At 36.4% G+C, this 20,714-nt stretch overlaps 3 protein-coding genes across 3 annotated transcripts in view; 1 reads left to right on the forward strand and 2 right to left on the reverse strand.

Moving 5' to 3' along the window:
- The window catches only part of LOC106136756 (uncharacterized), a 32,570-nt gene extending 27,056 nt beyond the window's left edge, over positions 1–5,514 (reverse strand). The window contains exons 1-8 of the mRNA XM_060946218.1: positions 5,310–5,514; positions 4,451–5,223; positions 3,879–4,161; positions 3,093–3,301; positions 2,322–2,461; positions 2,057–2,202; positions 1,581–1,786; positions 916–1,085 (exon numbers count right to left, since the gene is read on the reverse strand). Of these exons, the coding sequence (XP_060802201.1) occupies positions 916–1,085; positions 1,581–1,786; positions 2,057–2,202; positions 2,322–2,461; positions 3,093–3,301; positions 3,879–4,161; positions 4,451–5,223; positions 5,310–5,342 (1,960 nt within the window). The 5' untranslated portion in view covers positions 5,343–5,514. The remainder of the gene's footprint in view (positions 1–915; positions 1,086–1,580; positions 1,787–2,056; positions 2,203–2,321; positions 2,462–3,092; positions 3,302–3,878; positions 4,162–4,450; positions 5,224–5,309) is intronic.
- Positions 5,515–9,816: 4,302 nt separating this feature from the next.
- On the reverse strand, positions 9,817–11,895 carry LOC106136779 (uncharacterized). The gene is made up of 2 exons (XM_013337423.2): positions 11,436–11,895; positions 9,817–10,742 (listed from the first exon to the last, which is right to left on the reverse strand). Exons 1-2 carry the CDS (start codon positions 11,760–11,762, stop codon positions 10,272–10,274), a joined length of 798 nt encoding a protein of 265 aa, XP_013192877.1. The 5' UTR covers positions 11,763–11,895; the 3' UTR covers positions 9,817–10,271.
- A 1,647-nt stretch (positions 11,896–13,542) lies between these two features.
- On the forward strand, positions 13,543–20,681 carry LOC106136805 (lipid storage droplets surface-binding protein 2). The gene is made up of 6 exons (XM_013337456.2): positions 13,543–13,718; positions 14,274–14,400; positions 15,140–15,372; positions 19,256–19,448; positions 19,847–19,975; positions 20,221–20,681. The coding sequence occupies exons 2-6, from the start codon at positions 14,274–14,276 to the stop codon at positions 20,457–20,459; spliced, it is 921 nt and encodes a 306-aa protein (XP_013192910.1). The 5' UTR covers positions 13,543–13,718; the 3' UTR covers positions 20,460–20,681.
- Positions 20,682–20,714: the final 33 nt, after the last annotated feature.

Below are 20,714 nucleotides of genomic sequence, written 5' to 3' on the forward strand. Positions count from 1 at the left end.
CTAGCGACCTGTCACTATTTGAATCACAATTCTATCATTAAGCCAAATAGCTGAAGTTGGCTGATTAGTCTTTTCAAGACTGTTGGCTCTGTCTACCCCACAAGGGACGTGACCATATGTATGTATGATAATTAATAATCATATTAGAATAGTAGTGTGTGAAATAAATTGTCTATTTTAATATGATTATTAATTATTATAATTATTAAAATAGACAATTTATTTCAGACACGACGGGTAGGTGGTGTAAGGTGAGAATGTAACCAGATGTACCGCCAAGAGGAAATGTTGTAGTAGATAGGTTCGGAGCAACCCACACACATATTTGGTTAGAAAAATAATAACGTCATAGACGAAGAAAAAAAGGCGGACTGAGTTTACTATAGGGCAAAATGAAGCACCGATAGTATGCCGTAGCGTCAGTGCAAAAGAAGCGCTATGATGTTACAAATAAATAAATACCTATATACGGGACATTGAAGAAAATGCTGCAGTGCTTTGGAAGCGACAGTAAACTTAGTTTTAAGTTATTTATTTGACATCAACCAAAAAATATTACAATTATTAAGTGATATTGAAATGTCTTATAATACCTAATCAATAAAAAATTTGAAATAACAGATTGAATTAGGGTCGAAGAAGTTCGAGGCTTGTGTACCGAGATACTAACTTATCGATACTATATAAGTATTTTAACTTTAGTACTTTATTATTGTAACTGCTTGCTCATAACAAGTTTTACATTAGTTATTAAGCTTAAGCAACTGCGCATACGCGTTTAGGATGCTAAGTTGGAACAATTTTAGTTATTAAGAAACCTTGTATCTTATTAGTTAGTGTCTGTTGTGTTGCCTTATAAATAAATAAAAAATAAATACGAGTTGTAAATATAATAGTCAATTCAAACAAACCAACCGTGAAGTTGAAACATCAGTTCCATGCAGAATTCTCTAGCAGTGTTCTCAGTGAGCAACGTCGTCGGTATACGATGTAGGTCGTGTTGACCAAACAAGGCGAGCCCCGCTGCGAAACTAGCTTCCAGCTCGGGCGGTATGCGTGTGCGCATCTCTGCTGAGTACGATGACCTGCAACAAATATACATGAAATCATTTTGATTAAAATATTAACGATTATTCAATATTTGTTCTCAATACCATTTAACTAGCCGTGTGGTTCCCGGCACCAATACAAAAAAGAATAGGACCACTCCATCTCTTTCCCATGGATGTCGTAAAAGGCGACTAAGGGATAGGCTTACAAACTTGGGATTCTTTTTTAGGCGATGGGCCAGCAACCTGTCACTATTTGAATCTCAATTTTATCATTAAGCCAAATAGCTGAACGTGGCCATTCAGTCCTTTCAAGACTGTTGGCTCTGTCTACCCCGCAAGGGATATAGACGTGAACATATGTATGTATGTATGTACCATTTAACTAGTATTATTGGAATAAGCTTTGGCGTCAACACTGATATGGGAGATAAAGAGCAACTTTTAATTTAGATATAACATGAAATGGAGATTCATCACTATGTTAATCTTAACAATAGAAAAAGAAATGAGTTGAAATGAAATACGAACTTATTTAGTAGGTGTAGCCCGGCCAATCCCTGCAAGGCACTTTCCGTTATCCTCCTCAAAATTTTGTGCAATCTGTGGTAATGCGCGTGCGCATCTCTAGCGCTCTGAAACGTTGCTAAGAGTGCGCGCACGCCGCTACTAGCGCGGAGTACCCCGTGCCCCCCAGTGGGGTCATGGAAGTCTTGTTCGCGGGCTTTGGTTATGTCCTGTAAAATTATATTAACAAAATGAGCGAGTTAACGAAAAAAATGGTATAAATAAAAAGAAAGTATTTTGTTTTTCAAGTAAAAAAAAATGTGTATTTGGTTGAGTATCAAACGTGAAGCGCCTTGAAAACTGGACAACACTTTCATGCGGGCGATGTCGAAATAATTGTAGTCAAACAACAATCTTGTAATGGAAAATAAAGAGTCAAAACATAAGAAACAGGATTTTTTCAGACGGAAAATATTGCTCGTTTCGAGATAAATACTCACTGCCTGTGTCAGCAGCAGATTGGCCACAAGCGATCGCAAAGGAATGGCTCGGAGCAACGACAAGAGGTCTCTCTCCCTCAGAGCGCCGTCATCGACTGCTCCGCCACCGCCGCTCGCGTGGACCTCCTCCCACGCTTCTTCTATGTCTGTTCCAAATTCAAATTATTAATTCTTGAATTCTTAAACACACGGCCGCTTGCGTTGTTCTGTTCCAAATTCGAAATTCAAATAGTTCTAATTAAATCTTGGAAAAAACAAGACTCACCCTCAGTACACTCGACAGCGGAGTCGGGCGCGGGGCGCGCCAACATGGCGGCGAGCACGGCGAGTGCGCGCGCGCCGGACACGCGGTCTGACACGTTAAGCTGAATAGCTCGTGAGGCCCAGCGCACTGAACGACTTTGTCTGCAATTAACACAAAATTTATCTATAGAAGTAGGTAGAGCATTGATACTCTTTTAAGTTACACCTGCACAGAAGTCAAATGATTGTGTGACGCGAAAAGCTTTGAGCCTGTCAGCCTGTCTTATCTATCAGTGCGTGCCTTTTGAACCTACGAACTGAACGTGTCGGTTATTATGAGCAAGATAGCAGTTTTCGGATTTTTAGTTTAATGTGCTTGAAATATGGTCGTTATTTTATTGAGTTTACATTCGGTATGATTAGAATAAGACCGATGCGACTTATAAAAGTGGTTGTTCTCTAGCCTAAAATTTAAAATTAATATGTAACATACTTCAAAAATTAACAAATAAAAAAATAAATTATGGACAACTTTCAAACCAACAACCTGCAAACAGCTTATGTCTTCACCTCACATAGCGACCCTGCCAGGAAGCCTTACAGCGCTACATAACTGCAAGTCTATTTAATATTTTATTACATATTTGTTTGATTGCTGTGAGAGATAATTTGTTTAAGAAAAGTTAACTTTTTTGATCGCATGTAGTGAAAGGAGACTAAAGGACAAAACACGCAAGCACACAGTTTGCCGTAAAATTTATATTTCATTATTAATTTAAGCGAGTCATCTCACCTGAACAAATGATGTATCAGAAACAGCAGCTGCCTCGGGTCCCTGGCATCAACCAGCACAGAGCTCAGCATGCCAGCCCACCGCTCCAACAGTTTGGATAACACTATGGGCGCACTGTCACTCAGTTTCAACGCTTGCAATATGAGGCTGAGTGATTCTCTCATTTCATTTTTGTTAGCTCTTACAACGTGAGAGAGGTAGTCTTCTATCTGTAATGAATAAATATGTTTGGTAAAAACCAATCCCTTTCTTTTGTAAAAAAAAAAATAATTATATAAATTAATATATGTATTGCCAAGTAAATATGAATCTTGAATGTGAAATAATTAACCTAATAGTGTATGCAACTCATAATATTTTGGGAACCTGTAACAAGTGTCCTCCATAATTCTTAGGACATGTTCATTCTGAACATTGAACACTGGTCAGTTTATTATTACCCTTAGATTGTTTATAGCAGATACAATAGGATTAATAAAACTTCCCAAATCTTTATAGTAACGAAGGTGTCACTTAACATTAGCTTTGTGTGGTCTATGAGTTTTTAATTTAACAGTTGTGCACACAATTAGTGCTTATAAACTTGAGATTCTTTTTTTTTAAGCTAGCAACCTGTCACTATTTAAATCTCAATTATATCAATAAGCCTAACAGCTGAATGTGGCCTATCAGTCTTTACGAGACTGTTGGCTCTGTCTACCCCGCAAGGGATATAGACATAATTATATGTATGTATGTGCACACAATTGATATGCTATTACTACAATACAAGTGACAATATTATACCTGATAAAAAGCTACCAAAGCTGAGTGTTGATGATGACAATAACTCTCTTGCACATCTCTTAAGAGAGCTGTCAACCTCATCCTAGCAGCCGGCAGCCTCTCCAATTGGAACTCCGCATGATCATACTTCCCCAGGAACTGTACTGAAGCACCGCATTGACACGTGTCAGTGAGATATAAGGTCCGTTTCTCCACTGTCCACAGTCTACATCTGCATTTCTCTTCTTCGTAGAAACTCTTCAATAACTGTGATTTCTCCCTTTCCAAACATATTAGAGAGCTCCTGGTTTTTAAAAAATAAAATAAATCATTCAAGTGTATTTTTATTTTTTTTTAAGAATGGATTTCCTGTGAATGTCACTGAATTATAATATTTTTAAATGTCAAAATACAGAATTCAATACATAAACCGCAAATGTAAAAGAAGGAATTAGTTTTTATGCTTTACTAACTGAAATTCTTTACATTTTACAAGGAAATAATTAAATACTGATGGGTATATAATGCCTGCCTTAAATAAATTACAGTTCATAACACCTTATATATTACAAACATATCAAGCATGTAATCACCTTAATGTTGACAACAAGTCCACCAAGGGATGGTCAGGTCCACTCACCGGCCCAACTTCCACTATAGCCTCTTCCCGCTCACTCATCACCCTAACCTCCGCAATTGCCTCTCCACCAAACAGCCACACAGCCTCCTCCAAACTCATACATTTAGCTTTAGCTACAACCTCTTTATCAATTTTGATTTCCTGACATGTTTTTTCTGGTTGTGACATTTCCTCAAAGACTGGAGCAGAAGGTAACACTTTATCTTGAGAGACATCTACTTTTTGCTCTTCTAATGTTATATTGGTGTCTTTGATATATTCACCAGGTGCCTCCAAGGAGACTTCTTGTTCAACATTCAACGGGACAACTGGAATTTGCATTCTTTGCATCTTCAAATTTAAGTCTTCATAAGTGCCACCTGGGTACTCATCCCTCAATGGCTTTGATATGTCAGTCTCATTATGCTTATGGCTAATCAACTGCTTATCTTCTAATACTCTAAAGGAAGTGTTTGCATGAGAAAATTCTAAATTTAGACTATATGACACAGTTTGTTCAATACCTTGTGGAAGATCATTGGATATAACGTTCGTAATTTGTTCATGACATATACTAGGGTCTACGTCGATATCGACAGATGTTATATCAACATTTTCAACAAAAGATGCAACTGTTTCGGTGGTATACTCAACATCATTTTGTACATGTTGTATGCTGGCAGATATCAATGGTTCCGATGCTGCTACTACATTATTAGGTACGTGTTTCTCTTTGACTTTCTTTTTCTGGAAATAAGCATAATTTTTAGCAATCAACTACGCAACAAAGTACTAATGCAAGCAACAAACAAGTGCAAGTTTTCAACAAATACCTCCCGTTTCTTCTCCTTCACCATTGTAGCCATTGTGAAATATTAATCAGACGTAGATAAAGACCAAACAAAAAATATAAATTTGCTTTAATATTGTGAAATAAACCAACAATTTATTTATTATCAATCAAAACAAATCATGAACTGCTCCTTTGTTTATGATTTTTTGTTGACATTGACATTCTCAGCTGTAAAGTAGCTGACATAGGTAACTTAGTATTTCAAAATGTCACTATGTCACTGTCAATATGATGATATAAAGAACGAAACTTTCCGTTTTTCAGCGCCGAATTTAAAAAAAGAGTTTAAACCTATCCCTACTACTAACCACTCTCTAAAAAGAACAACTGATAGAAATTTAGGTAATAAACATAAATTCGACATGCATGCAGTATGCCATATGCTTAGCAGAGTCACTAAATCATTCGTAAGAAATATTTACGATTTTTAAGGATTTTATACTAGGTTGCTGGAATCGGTATCTACTTACTTGACCAAAAATTCAAAGAGTAATTATGTAAAGAATTTACTTTGTGAGAAAGCTTAGTGAAGGACTTGATGACGACCTGAATAACAAAAGGTTCAAATCCAAATTCGGTACACTCTGTAAGTACATCAATTCATTTAAATTTGACATTCCATTTAAAATTATAATATTTTATTATTTCAATAAAAAATTGAATTAATTGAATTTTAAATTTCATTTAAGTAAATCAATTCATCAAACAATGAATTCTCTCGTTTACATTTCTATTCTAATTCTAAGTTAGACTAAGTAAAGTTAAAGAAAATATTGCAGTACAGTTTGTTACCGCTTCTTCTGCACTGACACTCTGTAAACGGCGGTACTTATTTCTAACTTTACTGCAAGATTACAAAATACAAAAAATATATAGGCATTAAGTAATCCCTATTTTATTTGCCGCATAAACATATTTCCATTACCTACGTCTCTTTCCCGGAGAGTTAATACATATGTAGGTCAAGTCAAGAAACCGAAACCGCCGAGCTGCACTTCATCCACATTCATTTCTCAGTGAGTGACTACAGTCTCTGCCTGCACCTCTGGAAAAAAAGGCGTAATTTTATATAGTGTAGGTACAGTAGAAACTCGATTATCCGGCCCTCAATTATACGGATTCGCGATTATCCGGCCCTCAGTTATACGGATTCGCGATTATCCGGACAGACAAACCGCATTAAATGTACCTATCTACAAGTCGTATTTATGCAAGCATGAACCTGTCGGAAACTCGGAACTGGCATCACCCCTCCCGCGATCGCTGCCTCACGCGTTTCGTTATTGTTTTAGTTAGTTAGCAATTGCTACTCTGTCCTGACGTGCGTGTCACGACTAGATACATATTTAAAAATGTCAAAGCGTAAGAGAGTGGTGTTATCGCTTAAAGAAAAATTGAATATTATTGATTCATTAAAAAAAGGAGAAACAGGTCGTAAGTTAGCTGATAAGTATGGTGTAGGTACATCCACGATAAGTGATATTAAGAAGAATACCGATTCAATTTTGTTGTACACCTGCAAATTAGATTGTGAAAACGGGAGTAAACATCGGAAAATGATGAAGAAACCGAAAAATGAACTTTTAGAAGACGCTTTGTATTGCTGGTTTTTACAAAAACGATCAACTGGGCAACCGATATCTGGTCCTTTGCTGTGTAAAAAAGCATTACAGTTAAATAAAAAAATAGGGGGCGATGAATTTTTTGTGGCAAGTAACGGATGGTTATACAGATTTAAATCTCGTCACGGAATTCGAGAATTGGAAATACAAGGTGAAAAAATGTCAGCGAATGTAGATGCAGCAAACTCTTTTAAAGATGATTTCAAGAAGAATTTGGACGAAAATAACTATGACTTAGATTTTGTTTATAATGCTGATGAAACCGGATTAAACTGGAAGTCATTGCCTTCAAAATCTTTAGCTACTAGGCGACAGAATTCAGCTCCAGGATATAAAACTAACAAAGAGCGAGTAACAATATTAGTTTGCGCTAACGTTACCGGGACCCATAAAATACCTTTGCTTCTCATCGGAAAATCAAAAGATTCCAGATGTTTTAAAAATATCAGGGTGCCCTTAATTTACAAAAATCAAAAAAGCCCATGGATGAACTCTGAAATATTCATTGACTGGTATGACAACACTTTTGTCCCTGAAGTAAAAAAAAGACAAAACGAAATTGGTAAAGAAGGAAATGTACTACTTTTATTGGATAATGCGCCAACCCATCCTTCGGCTGAGGTGTTAGAAAGAGAAAATGGCAAGTTTAACGTAAAATTTATGCCTCCTAATGTGACATCCTTGCTTCAGCCAATGGACCAAAGTGTTATTGAAACATTGAAACTACTTTATAGAAAACAACTTTTACGAAGATTGCTATCTGTTGATAAAGACAATGTAGAAGTAGTTTTATCATTTTTTAAAGAAATTAATTTAAAGGAGTGTTGTTACATGATTGCAGATGCATGGGATTTGATTGAAAGGAAGACTCTGACCAAGGCTTGGAACAAAGTACTTAATCGGCAGAATGAAAATTCAATAACTAATACGGATGATTCTATTTTGGAGGATATTGACGAGCTATTGTCAATGATACAAATATTCCAGGATTGTGATGATAATGATATGAAAGAGTGGGTCACTTGTGACAGTAATGATCAAGGCTTTCATATTATGTCGGATGACGAAATCGTAGCAAACATATTGCAGAGAGATGAACAGCAGGATATGCAAGAAGATGGAACAGAAGATAATCAAGAAGGGGGAAATGATACAGCACCATCTCATGATGAAGCACTGCATGCCCTGGAAACATCTCTCAAGTGGTTTGAAAAACAAACAGAGAGTGATACTGTGAGTTTACTACAGCTGAAACGAATTCGTGACATAGCAGCAATGAAGGGAAAAAGTGGCTTACGTCAAATGACAATTACCAAATATTTCAAACCAAATTAAACTTATTACATATTTTATTTCATGATTACCAAATGCAAATTACCAAATACATATTGTAAGCAAATTATTCGTACGTACCTACGTACCTCTTAATAATTTCTTATTAAACATTGATTTTCGTTGATATGTATTACTTAACTAGTTGTTTTTATTAAACGTATAACAATATGTACTTACATAATATGCTCAAAACCCGATTACCCGATATTTTTCATACTTTCGATTATCGGGATTTTCGATTATCCGAATGCCTTTCAACAACAATTAGTCCGGTTAATTGAGTTTCTACTGTATCTACAATTTTGTGGTACCATAATACGGTCCACGTGCTCCAATAGGATTTGAACCCACATGTACATAAACAAGTGTAGATAAAGCCAGTATTGATTAATCTAAAGGTCATTGTAACTTCCTACTTTAGGTACTTACCTTGACTCATGATTTCGTGATGATATTGTGATGCAATGACATGAAATTACATGCCATCACAGAGCTCAGACGTCGCGCCGGCCGCTGCAGTGTACTTTGAGACCTGATGTCATGGAATCCTCTGAAGTCGTATGCTGTGGCTATTAGTCACAGAATTCGGAATAATATAAGACTAAATCTATTTTTTTTTCTAAATAACGTACATACTACGGGGTAAAAGTTATGATAGTGAGTAATACTTATTATATCGATAATTAGCTTATGGCTGCAACTTTGCCCACGTGGTCTTCTCCCCTTTTTCTTCTCTTTTTTCGCAATAAAAACTATCTTAGATACTTATAGGTTCTTCCTCAGGGTCAACTCTATCTCTGTACCAAATTTCATCTAAACCGCTTCAGTGGTTTCGGTGTGAATGCGTAACAGACAGACAGAGATTTTTTTGGATTTATAATAATTAGTAGTGACTTGGCGGCAGACCCCGGGCTCCTCCCGCGGAAGTATACAACATCAGATACAAACGCCGTTGGATGATACCTAATGGTAAAACTTGGGCGGCGAGCTCCTTATAATAGGTCCTTATAATATTTTAATGTGTTGGTTTATTCCAATTTGGTCACCTGAGTGATCTTTATTGAAAGTAATGACAGTGACAGAGGAAATTTTACTACTGCTATTCAAATAATTAAGTACATCGATGTCGGCGCCAGTACGACCTAACAAACATTACGCGACTTTGATCCTATCTACTCGTAGTTTGATTAGGTACGTCATACATCACCCCATATGTCAATTTTTATGAAATATTGATAATTAGTGTGTGGGAAGATAAAACGTATCCGCATCCTATTGTTATATCTTTATCGGCAATCAGTTCCGATATTTTAAACCACCAACGCGAAAAGAGGGGTGTCATACTAGGTTAACTTGGGTATTACTAAGCAAGTGCTAAATGGCATGAAACTCTCCCATTCATACGTGCTCTAGGTTTTGTTCTCACCTTCTCTTCACTTTGACCGGTTAAAGGAGACACTCCATAAAATTTAAGAAAATAAAACCATAAATAATGACTAATTTTTTGTTTAATTTTCACAAAATCACCATTCAGTTATTCAGGGTGTGTTGAAAACAAGAAAGAAAAGAAGCGAGGGAAACGCAAATATTTCTCAGAAAAAATCGGATTCTGTAGTGCTAATGAAATCATAGTCATGTGCTCGGGATAGTTAGAATGGAGTCCGTTCCGGCTAATATTTAAATCACAGTTTAAATTTCCATTCAATGGTTATAGCTAAACATATCACTTTTGGGGAAAACTCGCCTCACACATTTTCCTGGAACAAACCTCAGCGCGAAGTTTGTTAAATACCTACATTTTTAAAGCAAGTACCTAATCGTATAATATATTCAATCGCATCAAGTGTTTGAACAACCCTATCGACGCGAATCGCGCTGTCAGTAGCTCAGCAAAATATTATACGTCCAATTTTTGCATTCCGCGGTAAAATACACGGAACGCAATTTGTGAATATTCTGATAGCCCAATACAAAAACACCATTATCTAAGACGGTGGCTGTGGTTGCATGTGCTCCTGAAACGGGGTGTTTTCATCTTCGTACTGCTGATGTGTCTGTTGGGCTACTATGAATATAGGTGACCTCACTTTCCTCGGCACGGGCGACGGCGACGAGGAATAACTTCTCTGCGTGTTGCTACTCTGCATTTTGGCGCGAAACATGATATTGTCTATCTCATGCATTGCTACGTCACGCTGATGCTCGTCTAGTTTCCTCAACTTCTTAGCTAAAAGCTGACCGTACAAGTCATACTCGTCCATATCCCTTTTCTCCCCAGTATTAAACGTGGCCACTGGATTATCAACCTTTTTCGCATAAGACATGGTGCTTTTAGTAATAGACGAGACTGGCTTGGTGGGACGACCCATGTTTCTATCTACTAAGCCCATGGCTTGGGTGGTGTTGTCTGGTAAGGGTGGTGTTGGATGTGAAAACACCTCAACGTTGTTGAAGAACTGGAAAGAAAATAAATAATGTGAATATTGTGTGCATTTGTTTGTGATATACCTACCTAGGTGTTGTTATAACACAAACACATATAAAGTGGCTTGGTTTATCCTGATTCTGTCAGTGAAAACGAAAAGTTTCCGTAATATGTAGGTACTTAAGTATTTGCTTACATAATTCTGTTTCTTTATTATTTCGATTTAAAAAAATAATAATTCATAGTACCTACATAAAGTATCCTGTTAATAGGTAATCACCTATTTTAAATAAGTACATACCTACTTAACGAACAATTGATCATAGATAGTCAAAGTAGATAGTCGGCAAATGTTATGAAACATTCATTTCCGGTAGGTACATAGGTACCTACTTCATTTGCTTATCCCAAAATACAGGATTAAAACTTTGACTTTGATATACCTACATATACCTCGCTATCTCTAATAATAATATTTATTCATATTTATCACATAAATACAATTCCAACTTCCGAGTTTGCGCCATAGCGCACAGAACAGAATCGGTAGTTCCGAGTATTTGACCAATAAAAGTAAACCAACTCCCAATATTTTCGACACATGCGCGATTGGCGCAACATTTGACCAAATATGCTGCCTAATGTTTGTAAACAATCAACAATTTAGAATCTATCTTCCGAATTACCTAATTACATTTTTTTTAAGTTTGTTGAGTGAGCTTACCTCGTGTTCCATTTGATTCGTGCTATCACATTCATATTTCCCGCTCAAAAAACTTTCCATTAGAGGATATGCGAACCACGTCGTATGATAAGCCTCCTGGCATTTCTTCTTTTTATTAAAATGCATTCTAAACGAAGTCATCAGTGATTCCTTTTTCTTTTTAAGGTCGGTGATCGCGCAATTTATACTTAGCGACGATTGTATTCTCACCCAGGCGTTATTAACTTCACCTCTATTACGGTGATGCGGATGTTTTGGATCCCATAGATGCTGTTCTCTTCGATACAGTTCCAAAAACTCTAGAACAACATCATTTGTCCAAGACATTGTGAGAATTCTATTTCTGTCGGCACTAAATTGTAAGCAATCTTGACGTCCGGTCACTCTATGAGGCGGAGCGGTACTGAGTTCGTCAGCCAATCAGATGTCCCCGTCTATCCAATGTTTGTTTATGAGTATGTTGGCCTCGTTCCACAAATTATGCGATCGATGTTCGCTATTGGCCTGCCACCTTGGCGGCCAACCAAATGATTCACAACACACAACATTGTGAGAGAGATGAAAGAAAATTGTACCTAACTAATTTATATTTTAATTGTGAAGTCCAAATATATTATGTACCTATTTAGTTCTATAATATACTTAATATTAAATCACTAGGCAAAGAAACTACCTAAGTAGGTGTATATCTAAACTTTTCGAGTTAATCGGGTACAAAAAAATATTACTGGAACCTAGGTACTTACCTAAAAAAAGAGAACCTACAACAAAATTAAGTGGATAAGAATTTCTTCAAATACAGACAGAATCTTCTTTTCAGGGTTCTCTAGTATTTAAACAAGGAACCCATAATAGTTTCACCATGACTGTGTGTCTGCAGTTTTTCTGAGAGACTAGGTAGGTGAATGTGGCAGCAACCTGTAATTTAGTTAAATCCTAGGTTATTTAGTGTGGTACCATACCTTTAACTAAATTATTGCTAATAGCTTATTCCTTTAGTCACCGAAGTACATAGGAAAGAGATGAATTATTGCTCCGATTTGAAAGCGGTTTTCTCAGATATATTACGCTAGTTTAACTTAAAAACTGGTTTACAAAAATTCTTCCTCTAAGGGGCAATAGAAGGGGTCAGCTTTTTTAGTGACTTTTACGGAGAACAAAACCGCGGGCATCAACTAGTAGAAACTAATTCTTCACTAATGAAAGAATAATTTAGAACTTAGATTTTTTAGATTGAATTGAATTTCTGAACTGAAATTCGATCTGTGTTGCCATAAAATGTGTATTTAACGAAAAAGTATGTAAAAGTCGTTACTGCTGAGGCAGTACACCATTACTGTGATTTTATCTTGTGTCATAATAATATTGTAGCACCACTTTCAACTACACTCGCAATACAATAGTGACAGCATGTGTGGTTGCTTTGGAGGTCGAAAACGCCCGACGACTTACGAATGGAGCCATAGAACACTTCAAATTCAAAACCAGAGATTAAAAGAAAAAATATAGACGCTCCGCGCACAATTTATAAAAATAGTAAAAGTGTGTGTTTTAACCCTAAAGCAAGAAGAACCCTGGCCAGGGCCTTAAAAGTTAACAAACAATAATTTAAGGTACGTGTTCTGCTTTTCAGATTCTCGCCTCTCGCTATTCTTCCACATAATCCTTTCGGCAATTTCTAATCTTCGCTTTAAACCAAAAATCCAGCGACCTCAATAATTTGTTTTTAATTCCAAAAGAGACAATGCATAGCACATAAATACAAAGTGACATGTACACAACAACTAAGACCATAGGTGGTTTAGAAGCAACAAAACTAAACTTGTCAAAGTTAAATCTGATATGCAATATTTAGTTAATTCAAATTATAGTTCAAATTTCTTAAATACTATTTTAGGTATGTACCAAACAAAAATTATCTTGTTTTGGGTAAAATTAGCTAAAATCATGCAACATTGCAGCATATGTCAAATGTCAACAGTTCAGAAATCCTCTTTTTGTTTTGATTCAGGATGCGAAAGTAAAACTTTTTTTTTACATTTAAATTATCGCGCTGACGGTGACTCAGAAGGCTGATCAAAGATCACCGGCTTGTTGCAATATATTATCAAGTGTTCGCAGCAACTGGCCAGTTTAACCAGTCGAGTCGAAAGAGTTAAAGTGTTTTACATTATTTGTGAGTGCTAGTAATTTGATATCTACCTACTTGCGACCAGCGATCAAGGATAAAACAAGCATCTTCCATTCTATTTGAAAGTATTTTGTTTTTCAACTTCGTCAGAGGTAAGTTTCCGTTTTTAGATTTGTTAACAACAGTCATGACTCGCGCAGGTTGTACAATCAGCATTTTGTCTTTCAAATATTCTTTCATTGTAAGTTTGTTTTTGTTAAAGTTTCTGATTGTACTTGGTTCAAATAACTGCAGTTGTAATTGCTTAGTTTTTGTAGTGGATGTTTAGAAATTAAATTTTTCACTAAGCAGTGTTTGTGTGCCAGTATAATTTCTGTTATATTCAGATTTATTTCATCCAATAAGTGTTATAAAATTGACAGTAAATATCATTTAATGGAACAAAGATTTTTTAACTGATTATGTTGGAAAGTTATAGAGTACCAACAGTACCTACTACTATCCAAATGAAAGTGAGCTTAACTTTTTGTCAAAGTTTTTGGACTATCAAAATTAACTTTCTCAAAGACTTGGCCTCTTTAGAATTACAGTCCTTACTTTAGAAACAGAAAACTTTTTGAAACCACTAAATTTGCAGGATTTTCCAGAGACCAGCATGTTTTTTCTTTTAACCCTATAACCATAAAGAATTCATAAATTGATCACAGATGGCAACAGAAGTGAGCTCATCCCCGTCAGCGATGCCCCAGCTACAGTCGGTGCAGAAAGCCATGGCACTCCCCACAGTGGGAGCAGCTGTGGGCCAGTTTGGAGCCATCTATACAAAAGTCAAGGGTAAGTTCATCTACTTTATAACTATAAATTGTAACATTACTGTATGTGTATGTATAAGCATTTTGGATAATTTTGAAAGTATTTTGTCAGTTAATTTTATGCATGTAAAAAAGAATTCCTTAATTTGATCTAGGTATAAAACAACAAAAGTACAAGAACTTTAAAATAGATTCTTATTAGATTACAGTCAAATGAGAATAAAACATATTTCCAGTAAGACTTTCTTCATAACATTTCTACTGGATAATAAAACAAAATAAAAAGCTTATGGGTATATCTATCCTATTTGCTTCATCATTCATACATTAAATAAGTAAATAAATGCTTTACTATTAATTAAAGGAGTAGTAAAATCAGTACAAAGGCAGACTCATCCCTTTGTGAGATCTCTGTGTGGCTCCTGCTGTAGCCGTGTGGTTCCCTGCACCAATAGAAAAAAAATAGGACAACTCCATTCTTTCTTTTTCGCACTTTCCCATGGATGTGGTAAAAGACAACTTAGGGATAAGCTTATATACTTGGGATTCTTCTTTTAAGCAATGGGCTAGCAACCTGTCACTATTTGAATCTCAATTCTATCTTTAATTCAAACAGCTGAACATGGTCTATCAGTATTTTCAAGACTGTTGGCTCTGTCTTCCCCGCAAGGGATATAGACATGATTAGATGTTATGTTATTGGGATCTCTTCCAGCCAACCTAATATTAAAACTTTAGGTTAACGAACTTATTTCTCACAGGTGTACACTCCATCCTCGACTGGGCGCTATCCACAGCTGAAGCCAGCGTGACCCTCGCCGCCACCACAGCCGCCCCCTATGTGGCCACACCCTTAGCCGCCGGAGACGCGAGGATCGCAGCTGCCATAGACGCTTTGGAGAAGAGGGTGCCCCTCGTGACAGAAGAACCTAAAGTCATTATAGAGACCACCAAACAGGCAGTCATGTCGAGATTAACGCCTCATGTAACGAAGGTAAGTTAATTGATTCAGAACTAAGCTTCTTATTTGACCACACCCTTAGCCGCTGGAGACGCAAAGATAGCTGCTTTAAACGCTTTGGAGAAGTGAAAGTCTTGTGTGTGAAAGGCCCAGTTTAGGTGAAGAGGCAGAAGAGCCTTATATCATCATAGTGATCACCTTGTGGAATGAAGAGAAAGAAGTATGTAGAGATCACGGCAAGTGGAAAGATGTAGTCTCTGCCTATCCCTCTTCACTTGCGTATCAGACGATTATCACAGATAATTGGAGGTAAACAAATTAATTTAGATAAGGAATTATTGACACTTATGTTAAAGGCATCAAAATTCCTGCAGCAGCTATCATAATCACATGATTTCAGGCTAGATTAAGATAACGTTTTTAGTGCAGATTATGAAGTACATACACACACACACACACACTTATGCGGTGGACAGGGTCAGTGGTCACAAGACTCGAAGTCACGTGGTCACATGCTTAAATGAATTTAAAGATGTGACGATGATCGAGATGTTATGTAAAAAAATGCAACGATTATAAATTATTCCCCTGATAAAATGTTATTAAAATTGCCTTTATATCAACTTCACATAGCCTTTCCAATAGTTTTTGTGTTTAGGCTTAGATTATACCTTTTTCTTTTTCATTTTGTAACGAAAGTAATTTTGTTATCAAATAGAATTCAACATTAACTTAGCACAGGAAGGCTTTCTATATTGTTGCAATTGTTATAACAAGGTCATATAAGTAAGGTTAAATTAGTTACATGATTTAACTGATAATTACCGACGCGTTATTAGCAATTCAAATCGTCAGACAATATTTCATAAACGTGTGTGTTAATATTTGAAAACAATTCAATTGTTCATTGTTATAGAGGTTATGACGGCACAGTCTCAATACGAGACAGTGTTGGAAGCACAATAAATAATATTGTTTCTATATATATATTCACCTACCGCCCAAACCGCTGGGTCTAGAGATTAAAATTTGCTATGTAGATTTGCCTTATGTGGTCGAGGGGTGCACTGAGAGATGATTTTACGAAATAAAATTATCGGCATTTTTCGCTTTTCGTGAGTGCAACCTAGGACAGGCTCTAGTATTGTGAATGCGAAAGTAAGTTTAGTTTTGGTTTGTTTGTTATCTCTTCACGCAAGTTCTACTGAACCGCTCTTAAATTTCGCGTATACCTATATGATTAATGATATAGGTATACGCGAATGATTGGGAGAAGGACAGGATAAAAACTAAAGTTCCCATTAAATTTTCTAAAAACCTGTAGCGCGGGCGAAGCTGCGGGCAAAAGCTAGTCTCGTATAAATGTTATTGTATAACGTGCTACGTGCGGGTTACCAGGCCCGCAATATTAGGAGATAATAGACATCCTGTTTATTGGAGCGGAGCTCGGTGGAATGTGCCACAAGAACGGGACTCGAGATAAAAATATCGTCTAAATATAGAGTGGACTCGTTTGCGGAGTAAAAAATGCAGCGCCTAGTTGTTGCATTTTTGCCAGTCTTGCTTGGGTACGGATTATACTTGAGTTTTCTTCATAAGAGTGGATGAATGAATGACGTGGTCTGAATGTGACTTTTGAACTGTGAACCAAGGTCTACAGTTTACGTTTAATGAGTAAACGTAGTTACTCATGTAGGTAATAAACAATTCAATATCGAGTGGACTCTGGACGGGTGATACACCGGCAGATATATAAAGTATCTACAAAATAATATCTATCATATTCTTTATTCTATATTCCATTTCTGAATCGAATTCGGGATCATAGACTTACAGCGTGACTCAAAGCTCTGTCTGCTCCTTGAGAGTTAAAGCCTTGATGTTGTAAGTTCTGTACACACTTATGCGGATATGAATATCGATCTTGTGCTAAGTATTTTATACCAGTTACGCTTTGGGACGTTTAGCTTAGGAGTTCAGGGTATAGCCATGAAAGCGAATTAAACAGAGAGACTTTCACAATTTTCTTTTTAGGGATAAAGATGATATGCGTTACAATCATGAGAAGAATATACTCAATTTAGTTGAAACATTCTTTGGCTGTAAGAACCGCAAGGCCAACTAATTGACAGTGCAACGACCTACTGGACGAAGTGGGGATGGAATAGTGCATACTAGAAGCAAATTGTAGGTCACTTGTTTGCGTCATGTGCCTAATATACTTATAGGTACGTACATTTTGTATGTGTGTAAAAGACATATGATAACACGCTTACAAATATTTGTAGTGGACCACTTGTTTTTTTAGATAAACAATTAAATAAAAAATATATGTGTCTACTAAAATTTTTTTCGTTTGTTTGGAAAAGTTTGAGATTGCTAATATACGGAAAATTCTTGAGACACTTTGATCAAGGTATTCTATAAGAAAATTGTGATTCAGTTAACATTACTTCAAGAACTTTGTAACTAAAATAAATCTGAATAATTCGACCAGAAAGTAACCAATTAATTTTCATTTCTTTGTTTTAATTACAATTGCACTGAGACTGAGACGTCTAATGCTTGCATAATAAAACTAGTTAGAATAACATCCGTTTTCGTAATCGAAACGAAGGTCTGTAACACGGAAACAAGGCTATCATTGCTCTATTACAGATTATAATATAATTTTATCCAATTACTTAGATACATGGAATAAACAATGAAATACTTAAGAAATAAGAAGGATGTCGCCTTCGATAAGATTACAGACGGCGATGATAAAACTTGAACAATGAACCGGATCTAATGAAATAATTAGGGAATTTATAAGAGCCGATAAATGAAAGTAAAAAATTATGGTACTTAATTAAAATATACTTATATCAAATGAGAATTATTAAAATTATTGTTTAGTACGTAACTATTTGACCTATGTTACCGAGTAGCCACAGACGTAAATACCTACATATACATAGATATAGGTACCAAAACATTTGAAATGTTCGATTATTTACTACAATTATTTGCTTACCTAACATTCGAACGACGCCAGTGGGTTTTTTTTTAAATTTAAAAATTAATTCCACGAATTTGCACGAAACAACATCATGGTCTAACGTATGTTGTACCGGTTTTAAATAAACAGGTATATAAGAGAAATCTTCCTTCTAACTACATAATAGACTTGTATGGATAAACGGGGCTACGCGGAGTCTAAAGTACAATCAGTAAGGAAACACATTTCGTCACACCTTACCGCCAGTCATGTAAAAATATGCTGTTTATTATGTGTATGAATAACGCACGAGTTACGCAAATGTTTAGCTTTCCATAAGCGATTTTCACTTTTGAAATGACGCATCAACGTCGGTTTGTTTTCAGTTTTGGTTGTAAGTCTTGTTGTTTTGATAATTTGCCGAAGGATTTGAGTCAACATCATTCGTATAAATTAGAGCAGTGACGGCACTAGATCATGGATAAGGTTGAGGTGCTACTTCCTTTTGGCGCCCATAATAAATTGAATTTGTATATTCACAACTGCCTTTCACTAAATATTATGGTATTGTAGCAGACTTGTTTACCTTCGATAATGACGCCATACAGTGGATTCAGCAGTCATTGACGTAATTGACATGTTAATAAACAAAGTTCACTAACCGTCAGAATTTAACTTCTTACATTTTTAATTTATCACTCCTGTTACATGTAGACAGTCATGATGGATTTTCACCGACTAAGCACTTGCATCCTCTACGCACATTGCTCTCTTCATACTCACTCGCTCATTCCCCTTTTTAAGGAAAACTGTTATCTAATTGTTCCTTAAATGATCGTCGTAGTCGACAATTTTCAACTCTCATGAATTTAAGCTCTAGAATTTCATATATCAAATATTTCAGTGCCATTCTAAATATGCGTTTATTATCTAAAGGTATGCACAGCCCGCGCTGCAGCTGAACATCGAGTCCACTCCCTAAAGGAACTGTCCTGGGCCAAAGCAAACGATCTCCTGTCAACGGCATACGGCCAGAAAGCCATGCACGGCGTCGACAGTGGCGCCTCCTACGCCATGCAGTTGCTAGACCACTATTTACCGGCTATTGGACCACAGCCTGAACCAAGCTGTGAGTATTATGAGTTTTACAAGTTTCAATAGGATACGAGACATATTTAGAAGTAAGTACAGTGTACATACAAAAGTATACCACCAATATTTCTACAATACGGTGGCATAGTTTTCTATGTACTTACATACAAATTGAGTAGCAGGTGTACTGGTGACAATTTCAAATTTCAAAAGACACTATATCCTTATGAAGAAGTTTTTATTATTGTTTACGTTTAATATACAAAAAGAAAACAACTCCACTAGCCAAATGTTTCACCATTAATTTCATGTTTATTTACACTATTTTTTTATAGCCATTGACTAATATAAATGAAGAAGTAAGTTTTGTCGTCTGTTATTTGTATTTAACTCTTATTCTTAAAAACAATAACTGACCTGTTCCTTCGTCCACAGCGGAAATCACACCAGCGGAATCTGACCCGACGTTGCACACGATACAAACTGTGGGGAGACTGAGTGCCGTGGCCGCTCGCAGGGTTTGGGCCAACCTCGCGTACAAGATCAATGAGCTCAGAACCGAAGGTATATAATAGACTTATTTAAGCTTTTCAATATGATTAGAAAACCTGGAGCCCCAAAAATCAACGTGGAAGTGATGTGGCAGATAGAAAAAAATACTGAAGTGGCTAGCTCCTATGTTTACTAGAAAAACCATTTAACGTTGTGAAATTTAGTCATTTTGTGATATATATTACAAATGATAGTCCTTACAAACTGACTGTACAAACTTTTCAACATTGACTTATAAATGCTTGTCTTTTCTATAGGCATCGAACTGGACTTCCGTCGGTATGTAGCCGCTCTCCTCGCCGCTCTTCACCTCGCCAAGGTCACCAGTCAGGAGCAGCAGAAGGAACTACAACAAACCACTCCTGAGAAGAGCCCAGCCGAGCCCAAACCCGCGGCTCCCCCCGCTCACCCCTCCCCCGTGCCGCACCCCGCCGTCGCCCCCACCGGCTCTAACCAACCCGCGGAGCACGCTTCAGAAAAAAATAATAAACAATAAAACATTTATTTTTACATGTATTTAATCTTAACCTTATATTGTACTCTCTCACGCCACAATGTTAGATAAAAAAAGTAAATTTTTACCAATATTGTTTTGGCGTTAGCTGTAAGTATTAATTGGAGACTGTTGAATAGTCTTACATTTTGATGTGTATTTACGGCCGTTGTATGGCCATTTTGATAAATTTTATACTATGATAAATATATTTCTTGGATTTTATACCATGAATTTTATTAATTACCCCTGTATTTA

This window comes from Amyelois transitella, chromosome 10, assembly GCF_032362555.1.
Source record: "Amyelois transitella isolate CPQ chromosome 10, ilAmyTran1.1, whole genome shotgun sequence".
Classification (NCBI taxonomy): domain Eukaryota; kingdom Metazoa; phylum Arthropoda; class Insecta; order Lepidoptera; family Pyralidae; genus Amyelois; species Amyelois transitella.